The sequence below is a fragment of the Pelophylax lessonae genome (genome assembly GCF_965119305.1).
Source record: "Pelophylax lessonae genome assembly, chromosome: 13".
Lineage (NCBI taxonomy): Eukaryota > Metazoa > Chordata > Amphibia > Anura > Ranidae > Pelophylax > Pelophylax lessonae.
The window spans coordinates 106,454,398-106,476,701 of NC_138780.1; the positions used below are offsets into that span (position 1 = coordinate 106,454,398).

A 22,304-nucleotide genomic window follows, 5' to 3' on the forward strand; every position below is an offset into this window, starting at 1 on the left:
CCTTTTCAGGCTAATTCGAGTATTTATAACTTACTGCATACCAACAAACATTTTGTTTTCTTTTAGCCACAAAACCTGTCTTGAATAGCATGCTGCGTGATCCATCCTTAATCCCAGACGCTGTCCTCGCCAACCAGGTACAACAGGTAATAACCCAACACTGTGCCAAGGGGAGAAGCTCCTTCACTCTCTAATTATGATTGCTGTTAAATAACTGAGATTACAAAGCATCCTAAATGTCACTAGATAACTTGCCTCAGGAATGTTTCCTATTTTTAATTGCTGCATTTTGTGTCGGCAATAACTGCGTGTGATCCTGTTTATCCTGTCACATAGAGGGCTCTTTCCCTTGGGATATTTAATGTTCAGTGCTGCTTAGCTGTGCTGTCTGGTGCTTCAGGTTAAGATTATACAGTTTATTTAATATACTGTAGATAGTTTAGGTTTGTTGTTCTTTTTCATATAGAACTTACATATTGTATATCTCTTTCCCAGATAGTGAAAAGGATTACGTAGCCTCTGTTGTATATTGAGAGAACATTAGATTTGTTTAAAGACCTCTTTGACCATATAAATATTTTGCACACATAAGAGAGCATGCAGCACCAAAGCCCCAATCAAGTTTTCTGTCACAGCAGAGCTGCACTTAGTGTAGATTCCTATTAGTCAGTGAGGCAGCCCATAATAGCAAAGTTAGAAAATAGGAGGCAGTGGGACATAGCCGCAAGCTCCCATACTTCTGGGTAGCTTTACCTATCAGAATGCCCTAGCTTTGGCTATATCTGCAGGTATTTTGAATCTGCTTTAAGTAGATCCTTTATATAATATAAATTCTGTATAATAATAATAAAGTATATTATTATTATTTTTTTTTGTAAAGCGCTGCGCAAACTTTTGGCCCTATATACATTCTGTATAATAATAAAGTAGATGTGGGCACCTCTAGGTCTGGCACTTTATACATTTATGTTTTTGGTATTTTTGTTTTCTAAAGACCGAGTCTCTTTAACCCACATAACAGTAAATCACTTGAGAACACCAGTTATGCAATCTCTGTGCTTGAGTCCCCAGGCCTATAAATATGCTTTGACTATTACAAGGTAGTCCAACTAATCCAGCTAGAATTTTTTAAAAAAATTTTACATAACATGTGGGAACCCTGGAAACAACACAAGTGAGAACAGGGCCAGAAACTCTGACAGCAAGATCTTCCAACTAGAGTCCCAAACGGTAAAAGAAGCTAGCAAATGCTATTATCGACTAGATTTTACCTTAACTAAAATGTACATTTTGAATGGGATAATCCATTAATAGTACAATTATTTTGCTTAGGGTTAGTTTGCCTTTTCAGAAAAATGAACACCCTACACTCTGCTCACCCCCTGGTCCCCGCTGTACTTCCATTGTTGATGAGCTGGCAGTGCACACACAGCTAGAGTATTGCTATGGTGATTTGAAATCCCTGCTTTTCTCCTCTTTCTTTTTGTGGAACCTCCAGGATAGATCACAGTGATTTTAATTTGATAGTGCCAGCACAGAGAATCACTGCGATCCGTCCTGAAAGCCCTCAAGAAAGTGGGATAAAAGCAGAGACTTCAAATCCCTGGACCCTCTGCATTGGCACTGACAGCTCATCACCAATGAGCGTAAGTACACCAGGGATGGGGGGTGTGTACTTGGGGGTGTAGGGTCTTAGTTTACCTTTTAATTTCTTCTGAAAAAGTGGACTTATACTTTAAAGTGAACCTGTGCCCAGATTATGTATATTAAAGTATTAAAGTGGACCTTCCATGTGAATGCAACATCTGCTTTTCTGCCAGCTCCCCTCTCTCCAAACAAAATTATCTACAAGAAAGAAAAACTTTAAAAAAAATAATGATGTTAAAAAAACGTAAAAAAACATTTCGATCCGAGATTTCAGTACTTCTGGAAGGCACAGATGCCTCACTGCTTCTTCCCGGGCACTCAAAATCTAATGAGCATAAACTCCTGCAATGGGCTTCGGCTCACATTCCTGTGGGATTTTGAGTGCCCAGGTTTCCCTCGTGGCAGCCATGAAGTTCGGTAATGTCACCCTCGTCTTTTAGAAGCATTGGAAGCCTGGATTTAGGTCATTTTTTTTTAAACTTTTATTAAATTCTATATTTCTCTTTCGTTCATTGACGGACACAGCTCCTGTCATTCTTGACCATTGGGTTATAATGCCCCTTAAAGGAGTAGGACACTAGGCAGAAAAAACTTCTGGCTACACTCATGGGCAGTCCCAGGGGTATACACCCTCTCCCTGCTATATAGGTTTTTTTTTGCCTGGTCAGGAGTAAGGACCTAGTAACTTGCTGGGATCTTTGGTCCTGGCAACATTTTTTAGATAGAAAATGTTTTCCTCCTGGAAATTTTCCTGTGAGGTCTACTATAAACTGCCGGATTGGGCGACGGGCTGGATAATCTAGATCCAGTGGTCATCCCAGTCTGGCCACGTTCAGGCCTCTGCTCCGCGCTAGGTCGGTTGCGACTTAGCCCGACTGGACGGGGGCTGGCCCTGCGAGTTAAACATCTTGCGAGGTCGCATATGACCTGGCCTCGTCCTGAGTCGCAGCGTTCCTCCTAGCCGCCAGCCCCCCCATTTCGAGGGAGAGGAGGATCTGTCTGGAGCAGTGCCCACCTGGTTCTTGGTATGGTGAGTATCTGTCCCCTCCTTGCCTCTGGATGGTTTCGGGTGGATGTGGGCCCCTCCTTGAGACAGTCGGACCCCCGGGTTACCCTCCTTCCCGCAGTCCCCCCCCCCTCAGCCTGCTCCCCCTCCACATACACTGGGGCTGTTTAGGTGGTCTGGTCATTGGCCTGGGATGGGGGCAGGGCGCTAATTGGGGATGGGGGCCGGGGAGGGGGTGTGCCGTCGGTGACCGGATGTACGGGGGGGAGGTTGCACCTGGTAGGGGCACCTGCCAGTGACCCCTGTCCTGCCTGGATCTATACTTGAGGCCTAGTCTCCCTATTCTGGGTCCCTGTAAACCTCGTGGTGCCACCATTTTGTTGTAGCCTGTGTATTCCTATACACAGCGGCCATGTTTGTGTAGTCTGGTGTCCATTTTCTTGTGGTTTGCCATTGGAAATAGCGGCGGCCGTGACAGTGGAGCTCTGTGGGCTGTGATTTCGGCAGTGGGAGCCCTCCTTATCCCCTGGTGTTGGATCATTTAGCTTCCTGATCACCATACATGTGGTGCAGATTCTCCTGGTGGTTGCAGGTGCCTGTGTCAGTGGGTGGTGTGTCTGGTGGGGTCCTCTCCCTCTCTTCTGAGGATCGCTCTGTGCCTTGTGCTTGGCGACCGAGTGGTGCTGCAAGCGCCTTGGGGTTGTCCCTTAGCAGTGTGTTACACTTTCTTGTGGGGTCCCCCTGGTGACATATGGAGTCTTTGGAGCACATTTCCCTGCCTAATCCTCTCTCTGAGGCGTTGGGGCCTTCCGGGTCCCAATCAACTATCCATGCACTGACAGCGGTCCTAGAGTCCCTTGTGTCCCTTGTGATATGAAGGATGCCTATCTTCACATTCCAATATGTGCCAGTCACCAGCGTTTTTCTCGGCTTTGCTGTGGGAGAGGAGCATTATCAGTAAATGGCGTTACCCTTTGGTCCCGCCTCTGCTCCTCGGGTCGTCACAAAAGTGTTGGTTCAGCTGCTAGCCTTGCTACGGCAATGGGGGATGATCTCCTTCTGCGAGCAGGGTCTCCCTCTGCTCTGGGGGAGAACCTGGAGATCACAATATGAAATCTGTGGGAGTTCGGCTGGATTCTACATTTTCAGAAGTCTGCCCTAGTTCCGTCCACAAAGCTGGACTATTTGGGCCTGACTCTGGACTTGGCTGTAGCCAGAGTGCTCCTTTCTCTGGACAAACTCCAGAAATCGCAGACTGCAATGCGCCTCCTGCTGTCCAACAAATAGTCATCCCTCCAGACTTGCATGCGGGTGCTGGGCCTGATGGTGTCTACTTTCGATGCATTTCCATTTGCACAGTTCCATACTAGTTCCCTGCAAATAAAGATTCTGACCAAGTGGGACAAGACTCCGCAGTCTCTGGACAATCACATCCAGCTGAGTCGGGGGATCAAAGGAGTCCCTGATATTGTGGCTTTGTTTTCCAGCGATTCGGCTGGGAAAATCCTTCCTCGCCTTGTATTGGACAGTGGTCTCAATGGATGGCAGCCTGTCCGGCTAGGGACACGTCCTCAGCAAGTATTCTGCTTAGGGGATTTGGACGCTGGAAGAGTCCGCACTACCGATCAATGTCCTGGAACTCTGAGCGATCAGACTGTGTCTGGATCATCGGACGGATCATCTTCAGGGATGCCCAGTGTGCATTCAATTGGATAATGCCACTTGTGTGGCGTATGTCAATCACCAAGGGGGCACAAGAAGTTTCCTGGCAGCTCTGGAGGTAACCGGCATTCTAAGGTAAACAGAATAATTTGTTCCAGCCCTCTCCGCCATACACATTCCCGGTGTGGAAAATTGGCAGGCGGGTTACCTCAGTCGGCAGGCGTTAGGCCAGGAGGAGTGGTCCCTTCATCCGGAGGTATTTTATCAGCTGTGTCTCCGGTGGGGCACCCCCGAGGTGGATCTGTTGGCGTCTCGGCTCAACAGAAAGGTGCAGAAGTTTGTGGCTCGGTCAAGGGATCCACTGGCGGACTCCACAGACATGCTGGTTGTCCCGTGGGGTCAGTATCATCTGATCTACTCCTTCCCTCCTCTCAAGCTTCTGCCCAGACTCCTACGAAGGATCGGGGCAGAAAGGGATTCTGGTCATCTTAGTGGCCCCTGACTGTCCTTGCCGGGCTTGGTACTCCAATCTGGTGCTGCTGGTCGCTGACGTTCCTTGTAAGCTTCCTCTCAGAGAGGATCTGCTGTCCCAAGGACCGATCTTCCATCCTACTTTACAGTCACTGGCTTTGACAGCTTGACTGTTGAATGCCAGGTGCTTAAGGATACAGGTTTGTGTGTTGGTGATTCCTACAGTGTTAAAAGCTAGGAAATCTACTTCAAAGAAGATCTACCATTGTACGTGGAAGACGTACATTGCGTAGTGTGAGTCTCTTGGGGATCATCCTCGCTCCTTCTCAGTTGCTCAGGTCTTAGCCTTCCTTAAACTGAGGGTTGAACAGAAATTGGTCTTGAGTGCCATGAAGGGCCAGGTATCGGCCTTGGCGGTCTTTTTCCAATTACTTTTGGCCACACACTCACTGGTGCGTACTTTTCTTCAGTGTGTCTGACATTTGCTTCCACCATTGCGGGCTCCTTTGCCGCCTTGGGATCTTAATTTGGTGCTTTCAGTTTTACAGAAGCCTCCCTTTAAAAATCTTTGGGAGATTCCCCTGCTTACGCTGTCCCAGGTGGCCTTTTTGGTGGCTATCTCCTCTGCGTGCAGGGTTTCAGAACTGGCGGCGTTATCCTGTCGTCCACATTATCTGGTGATTAACAAGGATAAGGTGGTGCTTCGCCCCTGTCTGTCATTCCTTCCTAAGGTGGTCTCTTACTTTCATTTGAATGAAGACACTGTGTTGCCTTCCCTGTGTCCCAGGCCTTAACATCTGAAGGAAATTGCCTGCATGCCTTGGATGTGATCCAGGCAATTAGGGTGTACTTGGCAGCTACGGAGTCTTTCAGGAAGTCAGACTCTTTATTTGTGCTCATGGATGGACCTCACAAAGGGTTGTCCGTTTCCTCTGCAAACATTTCCATATGGATCAGACAGACGGTGATTCAGGCCAATTCTATCAGGGGTCAGGTTCCTCCTTTCCATGTCAAGGCGCACTCTACTAGAGCACTTAGTGCCTCCTGGGCCTTCCGTCATCAAGTGTCAGTGACGCAGGTTTGCAAGGTGGCCAACTGGTCGTAGGTGCACACTTTTACAAAAAGTGGATGTGGATGTGTTGGCATCTGGGGGTGTTTCCTTTGGCTGCAATGTTTTTTTTTTTGTTTTTTGTTTTTGTGGTGGCCCCAGTTGTTTTGGTTGAGCCCCTGTTGTCTGGTTGGCTAATTTATAGCCTTGGGATTTTTTTGTTCTTTCCCACCCCTCATGTTTAACTCTGCTTTGGGATGTCCCAATGGTCAAGAATGACAACTGTGTTCGTTAATGAACGAAAGAGAAAATGGGAAAATCATTTTCTCTGATGATCATTGACGGACACAGCACCCACCCCTCTGTGGGGTTATAATTCCCCTGGCACTGCTTGTAACAAAACTGAGTGACTATAGCAGTGAGGGGGGGGGTATATACCCCCTGGGACTGCCCATAGGTGTAGACAGAAGTGTTTTCTGCCTAGTGTCCTACTCCTGTAGGGAGCAGTATAACACAATGGTAAAGAATGACAGGAGATGTGTCCCTCAAAGTACATCAGAGAAATAGATTTTACGGTAAGTCAAAAATCCCATTATTAAAATGTTTTTTTTTTTTTTTTTTTATTCCATTATTTTTTGGGGGGGTGGGGGGCTGGTAAGAAAGCCAATTGTCGATTTTTCATGAAAGGTCCACTGTAACAAAGAACAAAAAAAAGCACTCATTCACCTTTTTAGATGTATGCATTGTGGAGAATGCCTCTTGCTAATGTAAATGCACAGCAGGACCTTCTAAGCTGCTAGAAGACAACTGAAATCTAACTTTAGAGTCTCTGTTGTGATATTTGAGGAATCGAGGATGAATTACTCCACAGTACATGCAGCTGGACAGGTCAGGGATGGTTTCTTTTGAAGCTCTTTTACTACTTATTAAGAATATGTAAATCATGTGATTTCCATAATTAATATTTTGTTTTTGCTACTAATCCCATAATTTTGTCTCTTTCAGTGCATCATCAATGACTGCTGTAATGGACCTTTAGTGGATTGCATCAAACAGTATCCTTTAGGATGTAGCCATCCAACCTCATTCCTGAATTAACCAAACATATATGTGGCGGAGTCATGGTTTCGTTCTATGCTCAGTAGAGTCATGGCTCTTTTGAAAACCTCCATGCAGGGAGAGTTGGCCTACTCCTGCTCCTGACATTGGGACATCTTTGATAACCTCTATGCATTTATATAACAGGTTATCTTTATATATTTTTGCTGCACCCTAACAATGTAGTTATGGCTGTTTTATATTAATCTACTGCAAAAATACGATTGATATACGTGGTTATACTTAAAAATGAGAACAGAATTATGAATAACTAGCCAGACTGCTGAAGGATGCTTTTTCACTAGCTGTGCTTGTTGTGCATGTAGCCACACACTCTCACTGCTGCCCTCTGCCCTGATTATGTACAGGGGTTGCATGTTTGCAAAGAAAGCTCAACAGCTAATACCAAAGTAACATGTTAACTTGGTTGGGATGCAGGGATTTCCACCACTCCAGCGAGTGGACAAGTGTTTCGAGTATTAGTTTGAGGTATTAATGCCCTTCTCTCATATGCCAAATATAGTACACCTTTTGTGACCCTGCCTAACTCTAAACACAGCCAACAAGCTGCTCTCATTAAATCTGCAGCTATTGGCAGCCAGGAATGAGTTATAATGGGCTGTAATGGCTTTGTGGTTTGAAAAAAAAGTCATGGCTGGTGAGGAAATAATTGATTAGCATTTGATAGAAACTATCAGGGAAATGCTTGATTGCTCTGTAGAGATATTGAGAAATATCATCCTTGCAATATGAAGTGGCATTACTGTGCTAGCTTTGACTTTGTGCATTCTGAGAAGATTGATTTAAAGGAACTACATGTGACAGGCCTTTATAAAATGTATATGCTTTTATATTCCATTTTACTGGTTGTAGAATGTATTAAAGAGAGTTGAGCAGGTGCTTTCTGGATGCAATCAGAGGGAGATGCAGACAAATGGAGGTATCAGGAAATAACAAAGTAAAAAAATTATCTATGGTTGCCAGTGGGAGAAGAGAGAATTGCCTTGTAATGTATTCATTCAAGGTAACAACTGTAGCATGGTAGAATCCATGACCACTTCAATAAAGAGGTAAATAGGTCATGTAGCATTCTTTCTACCACATGTAACTCCTTTGAAAAATCAAACATAGATTCTACCTTTAAACTGATACTAAAAACACACATTGTTTAATTTACATTGTCCCATCTATTTCTGTATGTGGATGATGGCAATGTAATTATTTTAATAAAAACAATCTAAGTACCTTTTTCCTAATCAATATACAGCTGTCACATGACCCAGATGTTTCCCAGCCTGTCTACATTGGAACATAAACAGGAGGAGCTACTAGTCCTCTGCTGCTGGTCACAAGTTCCAAAAAAAAGAAATAACTAACTTTTGAAATACAGAGTAGTAAAAAAAAAAAAAGCAAACTGTTTAAAATTGTCATACAAATATATATTTGAAATCAAATCTTCAATATTTTGTTGAAATAACATGGTACAGGCGGATAACTGCCAGTCACAGGCTGTGCCATGCCCCTCCAGCCTGTGTCTTAGAATAAGAGGGAGGTAAAGCCTCCATCAATCTACATGTAATATCCCACCCCTATTGTGTTTATCTCATTAGTGGACATGGAGGAGGAAGGGCTGTCATTTACCACTGTGTATACACCCACATGCGTGACTGTATTGCTCAGATATGACAGGGAGGAAATGCACGGCATAGAAACTCACTGAAAACTAAGCATGTGCAGAGTTGCCACTACATCTACAAAATCCCTAGCTGAATTGGGGACGTGGACAGAAGGTGGAGATAGAAAGTAGCAGGATCAACAAGGTTTTTTGCAGAATACAGAAAATTAATCTCATAGTGACTATGAGTGCATATAAACAGCATATAATACACCATTTACTGAGTTATTTTTATGTGGGTTTAGTGACACTTTAATTTGTGGAGTAGGTCAGGGTCCTACTAGTGCGATTGCCACAAATATAGGTCTTATACAATCATGGCAGCATCTAGCATTTGCACAAGGAACATTACCTACAAATAAATCCACTTGTTTGAACTTGTACAAGGCGAAGGGGAAAGTTGTTTTATTTAAGGCACTTTTGTTACTTCATGATTTCATGTGTTCGCTGGTAAGAGCACTGAAAGTAGAATTATGGGCAATACTTTTTTTTTCATTTTGGATAGTGTAAGGGAGGGTTATAAACATGTCGGGTTTATTTTTGCCATCTTTGTCCCATTAGGGAGGGAGATTTACCTTCACTTTCTGTCCCATAGCAAAACCGAAAGTGGGAGGAAATCCCTGCAAATTAAGGGAATTCCTTGGGGACCCGCAGGTCACCAGAACTAGTGTCCCCATTGGAAGCCTTCCTATCTACTACTTTTTTGGGGAATACCCTAAATTTGAGATTTTATTTTACTTTCACTTTCAATGATAATAGGGCACAGGACAAATAGAGAGGGTGCATCTTCATAACAAAAGCACAGACAGCAATAAAAGCTTACATGTGTTCTAATCCACCTCCCCTCGATCCAAAACTCAAAAAAAGTTCCTCCTTTAGTTATACTTTAATATTTCTTTATATGTTTTTGAGAATTTCATATGTGTTGTTAATTGTCTGGTAATTGTGAGCATTACAATCACAAGTATCTGAAGTTATGAGATTTCATTTGAGTACTTCTCTGTTTTGCACTCACTAGGCATAGTTTTGGGAGCCAACTGCCCTCTGTGGTGAATGCAGTAATGTCTTACTCTATGTTGTAAAATGGATGTCCAAAAAGGATAGCTTTCTGCTGCACAGGAATGTTCTTGTCTGATCTCTCTGACTTCAGTCCTAGACATTCCTCTAACTACAAGCTCGTCTTGGTCCTTCTCCAAATCATGCATCTATCTCCGTTTTAGTCTTCCTTCATCCTCTATTTCAGGAATCTTTTTACCACCCTTTTTTTTATACGTCCCAGGAATCTTAGATGCTGGCTTCTTATATAAAGGGGTATCTAGAGCTGTGTAATCTGTCAGTGAACATTTCCACTTGCATTAAGGCCAAGGCAATTGCCTTTGTAGTTATCACTCTTTTGCACTGTGCTCAGGAGCATAAATAGAGTAGAAATATGCTAATTTGGTTCCAGGCACACTCTCCAAAGTTGTGTGCATGCATGTTATTTCTGCTCCACATGACACTGCAACAGTTTTAGGATTATTCAGTAGGTTTGCTGTGTCTCCTAGCACAGTCTCAAGAGCATTCAGGAGATTCCAGGAGATAGTCAGTTACTCTAGGAGAGCTGGACATGGCCGTAGAAGATCCGTAACCCATCAGCAGGACCAGCATCTGCTCCTTTGTGCAAGGAGGAACACGATGAGCAGTGCCAGAGCCCTACAAAATGACCTCCAGCAGGCCACTGTTGTGAGTGTCTCTGACCAAATAATCAGAAACAGACTTCATGAGGGTGGTCTGAGGGCCAACCTCCTCTAGTGGGCCCTGTGCTCACTACCCGCCACAGTGGAGCTCTTTTGGAATTTGCCATTGAACACCAGGATTGACAGGCCCGCCACTGGCACCCTGTGCTTTTCATAGATGAGATCAGGTTCACCCTGAGAACATGTGACAGAGGTGAAAGGGTCTGAAGAAGCCGTGGAGAACGTTATGCTGCCTATAACATCGTTCAGCGTGGCCGATTTGGTGGTGGGTCAGTGATGGCATAGGGAGGCATATCCACGGAGGGACACACAGACCTCTACAGGCTAGACAATGGCACCCTGACTGCCATTAAGTATCAGGATGAAATCCATGGACCCATTGTCAGACCCTATGCTGGTGCAGTGGGTCGTGGGTTCCTCCTGGTGCACGACAATGCCAAGGCTCATGTGGCGAGAGTATGCAGCCAGTTCCTGGAGGATGAAGGAATTGATACCATTGAATCGCCCCCACGCTGGCCTCGCCTAAATCCAATAGAACACCTCTGGGACATTATGTGTCAGTCCACCCTATGCTGCCAGGTCACACCTCAGTCTGTTCAGGAGCTCAGTAATTCCCTGGTCCAGATCTGGGAGGAAATACCCCAGGACACCATTTGTCGTCTCATTAGGAGCATGCCCACGACGTTGTCAGGCATGCTTACAAGCATGTGGGGGCTAGACAAACTACTAAGTGTTTTGAATTGCTGCAATGAAATTTCAGCAAAATGGACTAGTCTTCTGCATAATTTTTTCACTTTGATTTTCGGGGTGTCTTTGAATTCAGCCCTCTGTAGGTTGATAATTTTCATTTCCATCAAACCATGTGGCATCCTTTCATTCCTAACACATTACCCAGTCCATATCAGTATAGATAGCCAGCATGATATTTTTTCTGCATTGAGATCTGATGTGTTTTCAAAGTGTCCCTTTAATTTTGTTTGAGCAGTGTACAAAACACGGTACCCATACCAAGTAGTAATTTTATGTTCAGTGAAAGTTGAATTATTAATATCTACGGTAGGTTACTATACTTTTATTTAAGAAGCCTATTTAAAAATAAAACCAAAAACAAAAATACTCTTGGGATGAAATTTCATATAGACAATGCATCCTAGTGGCCAATGCAAATTCCACATTCAAGTAAGTAGTTTGGCTGCTTTGAGCTCTGTGATGAGCAATGAAATGTCTCGCAAGTCTTCAGCCAAGAACCAGGAGGTGTGCTCCCTGTACGGCCTTTGTTGGCACAGAGTACCAGAGCCACACGCGCCCTGTGACTTATGGCCATGTGGAAGTGTTATATCAGGGCGAAAGTTTTCAGAAATTACATGTTAATTCCAGGGCACATAAAATAGTTAAAAATCAATTGGAAGTTTAAGGTTTTAAAAGCATAATGTCTTTTGAAGGATTGTGTATTGATTTTAAATATAACTCTCTAATTATATATGCACAGAGTGAAGCGCAGAGACAAGCTCTTTGCAAATGGCAGGGGGCTGTTTCACAGGAAGGTTTCTGAGGATTACGGGAAGCCGGGCCTCAGTTCTTTACTGGGCGGAAAATGGCCTGTGAGATTATTTACAAGTTTTGCCTGCTGGTCAGCGGGATCCATCAATAACAGGTAGTAACATTATAGACCATCACTAAGTGTTTCGGCCACTATCGCATTAGGAAATCACTTTGAAGCTCTCATTTTATTCCCTGTTTGTCTTCGTCCTCTGCTTACCTTCTTCCTCCCATTCTCACTCCTTCACTTTCTGAGAACCTGTCTATTTTTATTTTTCTGCTCCCAGAGCTGCCCAGAATTGTAATTTTAGCGAGGCTGTTTCTGTAATAAGTTTATGTTTATGTGAAAATTATGGTAGAATAAATAAACATGATAACCACTCCACTGACACTTCAGCTGCAGAGACCTTAAGTCAGCACGATTGGTCCAATATAACTATTTGACGATTGGGTGATGCCATACACAGGGAATTATGTGTACGCATGCATGCCCTGCAAAAAATCAGTTTTAGTGAATTTTAAAAGTTTACATTGTTAAATTTTGTTATATTGTATTACATTTGTGTAATTTTTCGATAAGTTAAATAAGATATTTCTTTTTCATTCATTGACGGACACAGCTCCTGATCTTCATAACTATTGGGTTATACTGCCCCCTACAGGAGTAGGACACTCTCCTCTCCAATCTGGCTACGCCTATGGGCAGTCCCAGGGGGTATACTCCCTCTCTCTGCTTTAGGTACTCAGTTTTTTTTTTTCTGCCTAGTCAGGAGTAAGGACCTAGTTCCTTGCTGGGATCTCTGGTCCTAGCAAATTTTTTCTTTTAGGCGACAGGCTTGATAATCTAGATCCAGTGGTCACCCCAGTCTGGCCAGTGAACGGGCGCAAACCTCAGGTCCGCGCTAGGTCAGCCAGGACATAGCCCACGGGACAGGGACTCGCCTGCGAATAAAACACCTCGCGTGGTCGCATACGGCCGGGTCTCGTGCCAAGTCTCAGTGTTCCTCCTGGCCAACAGACCCTCATTTCAATGGCGAGGGGGTCTGTTTGGAGCGGTGCCTGTCTGGTTCCTAGTATGGTGAGTAGTTGGTCCCCTCTTTCCCCCTGGAAGGTTTTGGGGTGGACGTGCGCCCCAACTTGGGACGGCCAGACACCCGGGTTCCCCTCCCCTCAGGCACCCCCCCTTCATCTGTCCCCCATTCTACCCCCCCTCCACTTATGCTGTGGCTGTGTGGGTGGTCTGGTCCACTGCCTGAGCCTGTTCTTGAGGTCTGGGTCCCTGGGAGCCTTGTAGTGCCACACAGGGCTGCCATTTTGCTGTGTGTTTCTTTTAGTTCGGCGGCCATTTTGCGGTTGTTTGCCATTGAAAATAGCGGCGGCCATGACGTTAGAGCCCTGTGGGTGGCAATTTTGGCGGTGGGAGCCCCTCCTCATCCTTTGGTGCTGACTTTTGGATCTTTTCACTTCCTTATCGTTGCACATAGAGTGCAGATTATCCTGGTGGCTGCAGATGCCTGTTTCTGGTGGGTGGTGAGTCTGGTGGGGTACTCTCCCTCTCTGCTTAGGGCTCGGTGCTTTGTGCCTGTCGACCAGGTGGTGCTGCCAGCGCGGTGGAGGTTGTCCCTTTGCAGTGTGTTACACTTTTTGTGGGGTCCCTCTGGTGACTCATGGAATTTTTGGACAAAGATGAGAGTGAAGGAGATTCTGAAGACTCATCTGAGAAGTCTACTCCTAATGAACCCCAGGGTCAGATTTTATCTCAGACCCAAAAGGCCTTTGTAAATTTTCTCATGGAAGTTATCTTGACTAATTTGAATTTGCCGCTTCCTAAATCCTCTTCTCCAAAGGTTACAGTATTTAGATCATGGCATCCACCAGAACATCCTCAGTAGTTTCCTGTACATTCTCATTTAAAGGATGGTTTGTACACAGACTGGGCTCACCTTGACAAGATGTTTGTTCTGCCAAAAAGGTTTGCTCAGCAATACCCCATGGAAAGTGAGTTCACTAGGAAATGGTGTATGCTTTCAGTGGATGATTCCTGGAATTTAAAGATGTCTCAGACAAACAACTGAAGACTTTATTTACCACTTCCCATCCGCTGTACGTTTATAAACATCCTCGGACGGGAAGGGGGATATCTTGATCATCGCTGCAGCCTTGATAGAGACCTAATTTTTTAGGGCCGGCGATTCTCTACAAAGTAAAAATAGTCCTAGCAGCTAAAGAGCTGCTGTATTGTTTTTTTAAAAGGTGGCGAAAGGGGGTTGCACCTGCCTCCGCCTTTACCGGGCTGTACTGTGCTATCGGGGAGCCCATTAAGGATGCAACCGGCGATATCTGGCTATGGGCACACAGGGAGAGAAATGTTGTTCCTCCCGTTGTGTGACATCAGTTTCAGCTCTTTGTTTACCTGGCCATTACCGGCCAGTAAAGCAGACGATCAGACCAATCTGTGTCTACAGTACATGGCTGCATTGAAGGCCAGAGGAGAGATCTAATACACCCCAGATCTCTCCATAAAGAGGAACTATTATGGCCCATGCTATTACAATGAATGTTGTTCATCCCTTGTAATGGCAAATATGTTGATTAAAAAAAAAAAAAAATTAAAGGTATAGTGTTAAAAATTTTTTTTAGAATAAGTTAAGGCTCCCCCATTTCCTTGTGTCCATGCACAAATATAAACTCACACGAAAGTCCGGTACGCATATGTAAACTGCGATCGCACCACACGGTATCACCGGAAACGTCTGACCAAGAGCAATAAATTTAGCGCCAGAGCTCCTGTATGACTCTAAACTGGTAACCTGTAAAGGCTAATAAAGTATTTGGTTATGGAAGTTTCTAGGTACCGTAAATTAGGGGCATTCCACAGGTGGACGCAATTTTAAAGCATGACATGTTTGGTATCTATTTACTCTGGCATAGCATCATCTTTTATATTTTACCAGAAATTGGTATTGTGTTTTTGTGCATTAAAATTCATTAACTGTTTTGTTACAATTTTTAAAACTCAATAAACCTTTATTGTGAAAAAAAAATTAATTAAAGTGTATTTTTTTCCCAAAAATTGCATTTAAAAACCTGCTGCGCAAATAGCTTGTAACATAAAAATATGCAACGCCTACCATTTTATTTTCTAGGTCCTGTCATTCCTGCTGTCCTCTGCTCAGAGTGTTCACCAAGGCTTGGGCTCTGGTCCTGGGACTCTGGTTCTGGGGCTCTTGTGTATAAGGGGTGTCCCTTTTATACGGTACCTAGACAACTTCTGATGGAGCAATACACTTTGCTTTTGGAGACCAGTGTTTCTCATATGGCTCTCACTCCAGGGCCTGACCCTGAATACCACCCAAGCAAGAGTCATCCTCCCTCTGAACAAATTTATTGCTCTGAGGTGGACTTGCTCAAGATGCTAACAAATCTTTTGATTCACCTTTGCGTGAGGGTTATGGAAAAGCTGGTAGCCTCCTTCGAGGCAGTGCCCTTTGCCTAGTTTCATTCCAAGCCCCCCTAACAGAATGTAATGCAATATGGGATTGGAGGAAAGAGTTGTTGAATTCCCCTATGTTGTTACTCCCCAGCACAAGACTGTGTCTGAAATGGATCTCCTCATGGATGCTAGAGATGGGAAAATTGTTTCACTCTATTTCAGAGGGCCCTAATAAGGGATGCCAATTTGGTGGCCTTGGGTGGAGTCCTGGACAATCTATCGTTCCAGGGAACGTGGTCACCACAGGAGAGGCTGTTGCCAATCAACATTCTAAAATTTAGGTATTTTTGCCTTGCCCTGCTGCATTGGTTAGTACAGCTGAAGGACCACCCAGTGAGGGTTTAGTTGATCAGTGCCACTGCAGTGGTGTACATAAATCATCAGGGAAGTACCAGAAGTTGGGCGGTCCAGGAGGAAGTTGATCTCATCCTGTCTTGGATGGAACTTTGTTCCCGCACTGTCCCTCATCCACATTTCTGGCATGGAAAATTGGCAGATGGATTTCCTCAGCCATCAGCAGCTGTCTCTGGATGAGTGGGCACTTAACCCAGGAGTGTTTGAGGAGCTCTGCCTACAGTGGGAAACTCCAGATATGGATCTTCTGGCATGTAAGTTGCATGCAAAGCTGAATAGGTTTGTCTCCAAGTCTAGGGAATCTTGAATGTTTGCAGTAGATGCTCTGGTTACACTGTGGGACCAGTTCTACCTAATTTATGCCTTCCCGCCATTATAGCTTCTACCTCATCTGTTTTGCAGAATCTAAGTGTAAGGAATTTCAGTGATTCTGATCCCCCGGCCTGGCCACAGAGAACTTGGTATTCCAACATTGTGAAAATGTCAGTGGATCCACTTGACCTCCTTTATCATTGTTCAATCTTCCATTCTTTAATGCCATGGCTGTTGAAGGCAGAGTCTTGAGAGAAAGAAAAGTCTCGGAGTCATTCTTTCCCTGCTGAAGGCTAAGAAGGGGACTTCAAGGAAGATTTACCATAGGACTTGGAAAACTTATGTGCTTGGCATGAGGTTATGGGATTATATCCTCGAAAGTATGTTTAGTTGCATCCTGACTTTTCTCCAGTCTGAAATGAATCTGGGACTGGCGTAAAGTACAATCAAGAGTCAGATTTTGGCATTGGTGGTCCTTTTTCAAGGACCAATTGCTTCACATTACTTGGTTTATGCCTTTGTGCAAGGTGTCACATGCATTGGTCCCCTAGTTAAAGTGATTGTAAAGAATCTTTTTTTTTTTTTTTTAACATATATTTGTACCTACTCTGTGCAATAGTTTGGGCAGAACTGATCTTATTCTAAGCATAGTAAACTGTTTCCTAGGCTTCAGTTTGTGAATGAGCAGGAACTCAGCACAGAGCATTTACCATTCATTCACTGTCTAGTGCAGCTGAGGCTGCAGAGAAAAGGACTGGGGAATCTTTGTCCTCAGTCCCTTTCTCTTTCTCAAAAGTGAGACATCAGTTTAGACCCCTGATATTTCACCAAACTCTCCTAACGGGCTCCCAAAACAACTTGTAGAAAAATAAGTGTAGAAAATGTTAAAAAGTATAAACTGGTAAAAAAAATGTAACAATTGAAACTACTGACACTGTCCACTGCTCTACTGACTGACACCAACAACTGCCCTACTGACACGACTACTGTCAATGTTTTAACCCTTTCCCTGCCAGAGCGGTTATTGCATTTTTTGCACACATGCTTAAAAAATCATTTTAGCCCTGAAGATTACATAAAACCCCCCAAACATTATACATTTTCTGAAAACAGACACCCTAGAGAATAAAATAGTTGTAGTTCCAATTTTTAATGTCACATGATATTACCGTAAAGGTCTAGGAAATACAAAATTTCCGTAAAAATACATTAAAATACATTAAAGTTAGTTTTAGGGCATACAAACGTAAACTATTATCCAATTTTGTGGTAAAATCTAAAAGATGAGGTTGCACTGAGTAAATAGATACCCAACATGCCAAACCTTAAATTAGCGTGCGTCCATAAAATGGTGACAAACCTCAGTACCCTATATTTTCCTTAGCCAACACTTCAAAAGCCCCCTATAGGTCACCAGTTTAGTGTCGTGGAGGAGGTCTGATGCTAGAAATATTACTCTCACTCTGGTGTGCCGTGTATCCCTATCGATGTTTTCATGCATATGCGCCCCCGACACACGCGTTACATAATTGAGGCGGATTTTGTGTGCTGGGGTGTAACTTAAAATTTTGTACTATTTCTTTTTCTTTTCCTTAACTTTTCTTTTTTCATCACATAGGGGACAAAATGTCCCCTTTTGTGATGATTTTTTGGTGACAAGTTCTCTTTAATAAGACATCTCCCCTTTACTCCACTGATAGTAATGCAGTGCAGATGGCATTGCAATACATTCTTCCCCAGTTATGCTGGCCAGGGACACTGAGAGGCTGACCCAGAAGTGACGTCAAACACGTCGCTTTCCAGGTAAACAACAAGGAGGGGAGGAAAGCAGATGTCTGACAGCTCTTCTCTCTCCCTTCTACCTGGCAGCATCCACTATGTCAGTCCCATTACCGGGAGGGTGTGTGGAAGCAATCGGGTGGCAGCACAGCCACCCAAATGCGTCCATCTAACAGGCAGGAGTCTGCTTGTCAGATGTGCACACAATCCAGGTGGCGGTAGCCACTGAAAATGTGTGTAAAACCCCCCGCTGTCAGGTCTGTATGCCATGAATGATGACACTCACATTTTCTAGTGCTTTCAACCGGGCTGTAATTGTTGGAGTCATAAATGGTCACGTGCAGCAGCATGGCAACTGCAGATTTAAAACAGGCTATGGCTTTCAGAAAGTGCACCAAAACCATGGAACATATTAGAACTATGGGAAAGTGCAACTAACCCACACCAAAGGCACAGGTACACTGCGCTATGTTTGCAGTGCTGCACTGCATCAGTGTGAAATGGGTCTAAAATGGCAGCTTACTTGGCTGCATAGGCTAGGAAGGTTTAGTTCTGCCTTTCAAAGGTTATAATATCAAACAGATGTGACATCATGTATATGCAATTACATCACCGCCATGTATAGTGAATATGTTAGACTTGGGCAGTGGTGTGTGTACTAAACATAAATATCTGTATGTTTAAATTCACTGCAAGTATCTTATTTCCTTGACCACCTGGTGTTTTAGTGCTATTGGTTATGAACATGAAGTGCTTTTGAGAGAAAAACTGATGGAGAAGAATCTGGCGTTTTTAGGTAAGACATATTTAAAGGGTAAACAAGAATTACTTTAAAACCAAATTCCAACTTTTTCAGTCCTATTATTGTAATGTATATAATCATATCTGCAATTGAATAAGTTATAAAATTATGTTTATCTCTTATATTTGACTATGAAGAGCGTCTACAATCGCTCGATTTATTCTCCCTGTAAAAGAGACGTCTGAGGGGGGACATGATAGCAATTTATAAATATCTTAATGGGGATCCCAGCTTAGAAAAAAAGCTGTTCAGTAGAAGGGATTGCATGAGGACTCGAGGGCATACAATGCGATTAGAGGAGAAGCGTTTTAACCTCAGGCAACGTGGGGGGTTCTTTACTGTTAGGGCTACAAGATTGTGGAATTCTCTACCACAAGAGGTGGTTTCTGCGGGTAGTATGGTGGCTTTCAAAAGACTCTTAGACTTACATCTCAAGGATCAGAACATTCAGGGGTATGTGAGATGATTACAGCCACACACACCTACACAGGTTGAACTGGATGGACTATTGTCTTTATTCAACCTCACCTACTATGTAACTATATTCTTACATGGGCTCATTTAGAGGCCAGTGTGCCAAGTAAGAAATATACAGGTTCCGTTTATTGCAGTGATGGCAAACCTTGGCACCCCAGATGTTTTGCAACATGATGCTCATGCACTCTGCAGTATAAATAACCATCATGGGAAATGTAGTTCCAAAACATCTAGGTTGCCAAGGTTCGCTATCGCCGACATAGAGGATGTCATGTTGCTGGTTAAAAAAGACTACAAGAGCAGCTTTACCAAATGGACAGTTTTTTTTTTTTTTTTTTTAAATAAAGATCATTTTCCTGGTATGTTAGCTTTGTGTAAACTGAGCCTACTATCTGTATTGTATTACATTCAACCCACAACTTGTCTCCTTAAAAAAGTCAACACCTCGCACCTAGCTAAAATGGGTTGAACAATAAAATGCTTCTAAACCTGATAATTGTTTACTCTCCATGGCACCTCTTATTGTGGTTGCTCACTGTTACCTAGAACATGAAATTCCATCTCTGTGATGTTTTTTTGTAAAATATGAAGGATGACTGTGTTGAGTAGATAGATCCCAAATATGTAAAGCTTCAAAATTGTGTGCGTCAGGAAAGGACAATATACGTTGATACCCAAAATTGTCCATAGGTGACGCATTTAAAACCTTTACAGCTTATCAATGAGGATATAATTAACTGAGAACCACAGTTAAGCTGGTCATAGATGGATCGTTTTGGTTTTTTTTCTATCAGCCAGCCAACCGATCAGAAAAAAGGAATGGGTTCCCCCCATCCACACATTTGAGGTGGGTGAAGGAATCCTCCCCGCTGTGCTGTTGTATTCTAACAGTGGGACTCCTGCGCTGTCAGAATACACTGATTAATGCTGCAGCAGATTAGCTGCATGTGCGGATTGAATTAAAGATTTCCAACATTCCCATTCAGGAGATGCCGATTGTTAAATCGGCCTCTCTCTAGCAGAAATGTCCATAGTTGTATCAAAATTCTGTGGTCCCTGCTGAACCAGCTGAATTTTTGATGTTGGCAAAAACAAAGCTGTAGAAGCATCCCCCATAAAACCCCTCCCACTCCCAGTTAGCCTCAGCCCTACTTTTCCCCCACTCCAAAGCCACCAGCTGAGTGTTAGCCAGTGAATCCCACTGACCCCCTTGCACCTGAACTTCTGATCTGCCATGTGCAAAGCCTTTGCTTCTGTGGAAAGGGAAGCTCAAAGTCTTCTGTGCCATCCACCATAGGCTGCTGAACCAGAGTCCCGAGAAACTTTCTCCACCTTAATGGATCCCTCCATTCACCACCACCTAGAGCTTTTTTCCTTTAGCCCTATGCTACTGTTTAATGGCTAGGTGAACACATTTTGCCAATCTCCAGATTGAGCCTGCTGTTTGTCCATGTGCAGAGGATCTTTAGGCTCAAATGCTGGTCAGTGGAACTCCTGTGCAGAGAAACCACGTGACTTACTGCCCTTTGACAGAAAACACCTGTCTCTTTTTTTCTTGGAAGTACATAAAGGAGATCACAGGAGTTAAGAGTACTCTCATCCCACAGAAGTAGACCTTGAACTTAGAACAAGTTTAGTTTTCCTCTCTCAGGCCTCTAGCTCCAAGCCTAAGTCTGGAACACACTTTGTTTGGAAGAAGTGGTCCTCTAAGGCAGTCAAGTCTGGCTACAAGGTTTCTTCAAAGTGATGGGGTCACCCCCACATGTCAGTGTAAGTTGACCTTCTGGTCCCAGGTCAGTGTAAGTTGACCTTTTGGGCCAAAAACAGGAGTTTCAAACTTTTTTCTTTTTTCTGTGGGTTCAAAAGTTAAAAATGCATTCAGCTAGGCTGGTTATTGCCTCCCTCCCTTCCAGGCAATATTCTGGCTCTAGCAGACATCTAGGATGCCTCTTTGCACATTCTCTTGTTTCCTCCTTTAATAATGCTATCTGTGTTTTTGCAGTGGGCTATAAGCCTCTTAACAATTGATTGCCTGTCCCTCTTGCCTGCCCAAGTTTGCACAAAAATGCTTGGCCCAATCCTAGCTTTGCTACATTCTCTGGGAATTTACATTGTAGATTACTTGGAGAAACACTTTTTTAAAAGGATCAGTCCAATATCCAGAGGACAGAAAAGACTCTGCAGAGAATCAGTTAGATCCCTAACCCCCCGGGGAGACCTCTCTGGAACAAACTCACCGATTAGTTAGCCTGATTTTGGATATGAACCTGTCTGGAACCTTCTTTCCCTGGGACAACCCTCCTTCCCTCCACTATCAGACACAGGCATTTTTGTCCCAGGGTCGACCCTTAAATTTTTGCCTGCATGAGGGTTTTGGGTAGCCTTTTGGATATAAACCTGTCTGGGATCTTCTTGCCCTGGGACAAACCTTTGTTAAGTCACTTGACAAGTATCCACTTGGACAGTGCCATAGTTTTGGCCAACATCAACCATTATGAAGGCACTAGACATTGCACCACTCAAAAAGGAGTGGATTTGATCCTCTCTTGGGCAGAACTGCATGTTCCAGCCCTGTCTGCTGTCTGCATCCCAGGCATTAGGAACTGAAAGGCAGACTTTCTCATTCATCAATGTCTGGATCTGAGGGAACGAGCCCTCTGTCCAGAGGTGTTCCAAGTTCTTTGCTGCAGGTGGGGTAAGCCAGACTTGTATCTTCTGCATTCCATATTCAACAATAAACTGAACAGGTTTGTCACCAGGTCCAAGGACCCTCAGACTTTTGCAGTAGATGCTCTGGTGACTCTGTGAGATCAGCTCCACCTGATCTGTGCCTTTCCGGCTCTCAAGCTTCACCCACATATGTTCCACAGGATCAAGGTGGAGGTGATTCTCAATGCCCCAAATTGGCTTATGATGTGGTACATACTTAGACTGCAGGCAGACTGTCTGTAAGCCCTTCTGTCCCGAGGGTTGGTCTTCCATTCTGTGTCTCTGCGTGGTCTCTGGCTTTATTGGCATGGGTGTGGAAGCTCAGGTCGTAAGGGACAGGGGCCTGTCATATTCAGTCATTACTTTAAGGCTAGGAAGCCAACATTTTGAAAAGTCTATCATAGCACCTGGAAGGCCTCATTTGCATGGTGCAAGAAAAAGAGGCCAAAAGCCTTTTTTGTTCCTAATAGGTTTCCTTCTACCACCTCAACCAGGA

At 43.9% G+C, this 22,304-nt stretch overlaps 1 protein-coding gene across 2 annotated transcripts in view; it reads left to right on the forward strand.

Annotated features, from left to right (window-relative positions):
• CDIN1 (CDAN1 interacting nuclease 1) overlaps positions 1-22,304 on the forward strand; it is a 685,937-nt gene that overhangs the window by 350,492 nt on the left and 313,141 nt on the right. For both annotated transcript variants that reach the window (XM_082275090.1, XM_082275091.1), the window contains 3 exons: positions 67-146; positions 6,840-6,889; positions 18,549-18,616. In XM_082275090.1, coding sequence (XP_082131216.1) covers positions 67-146; positions 6,840-6,889; positions 18,549-18,616 — 198 coding nt within the window. The remainder of the gene's footprint in view (positions 1-66; positions 147-6,839; positions 6,890-18,548; positions 18,617-22,304) is intronic.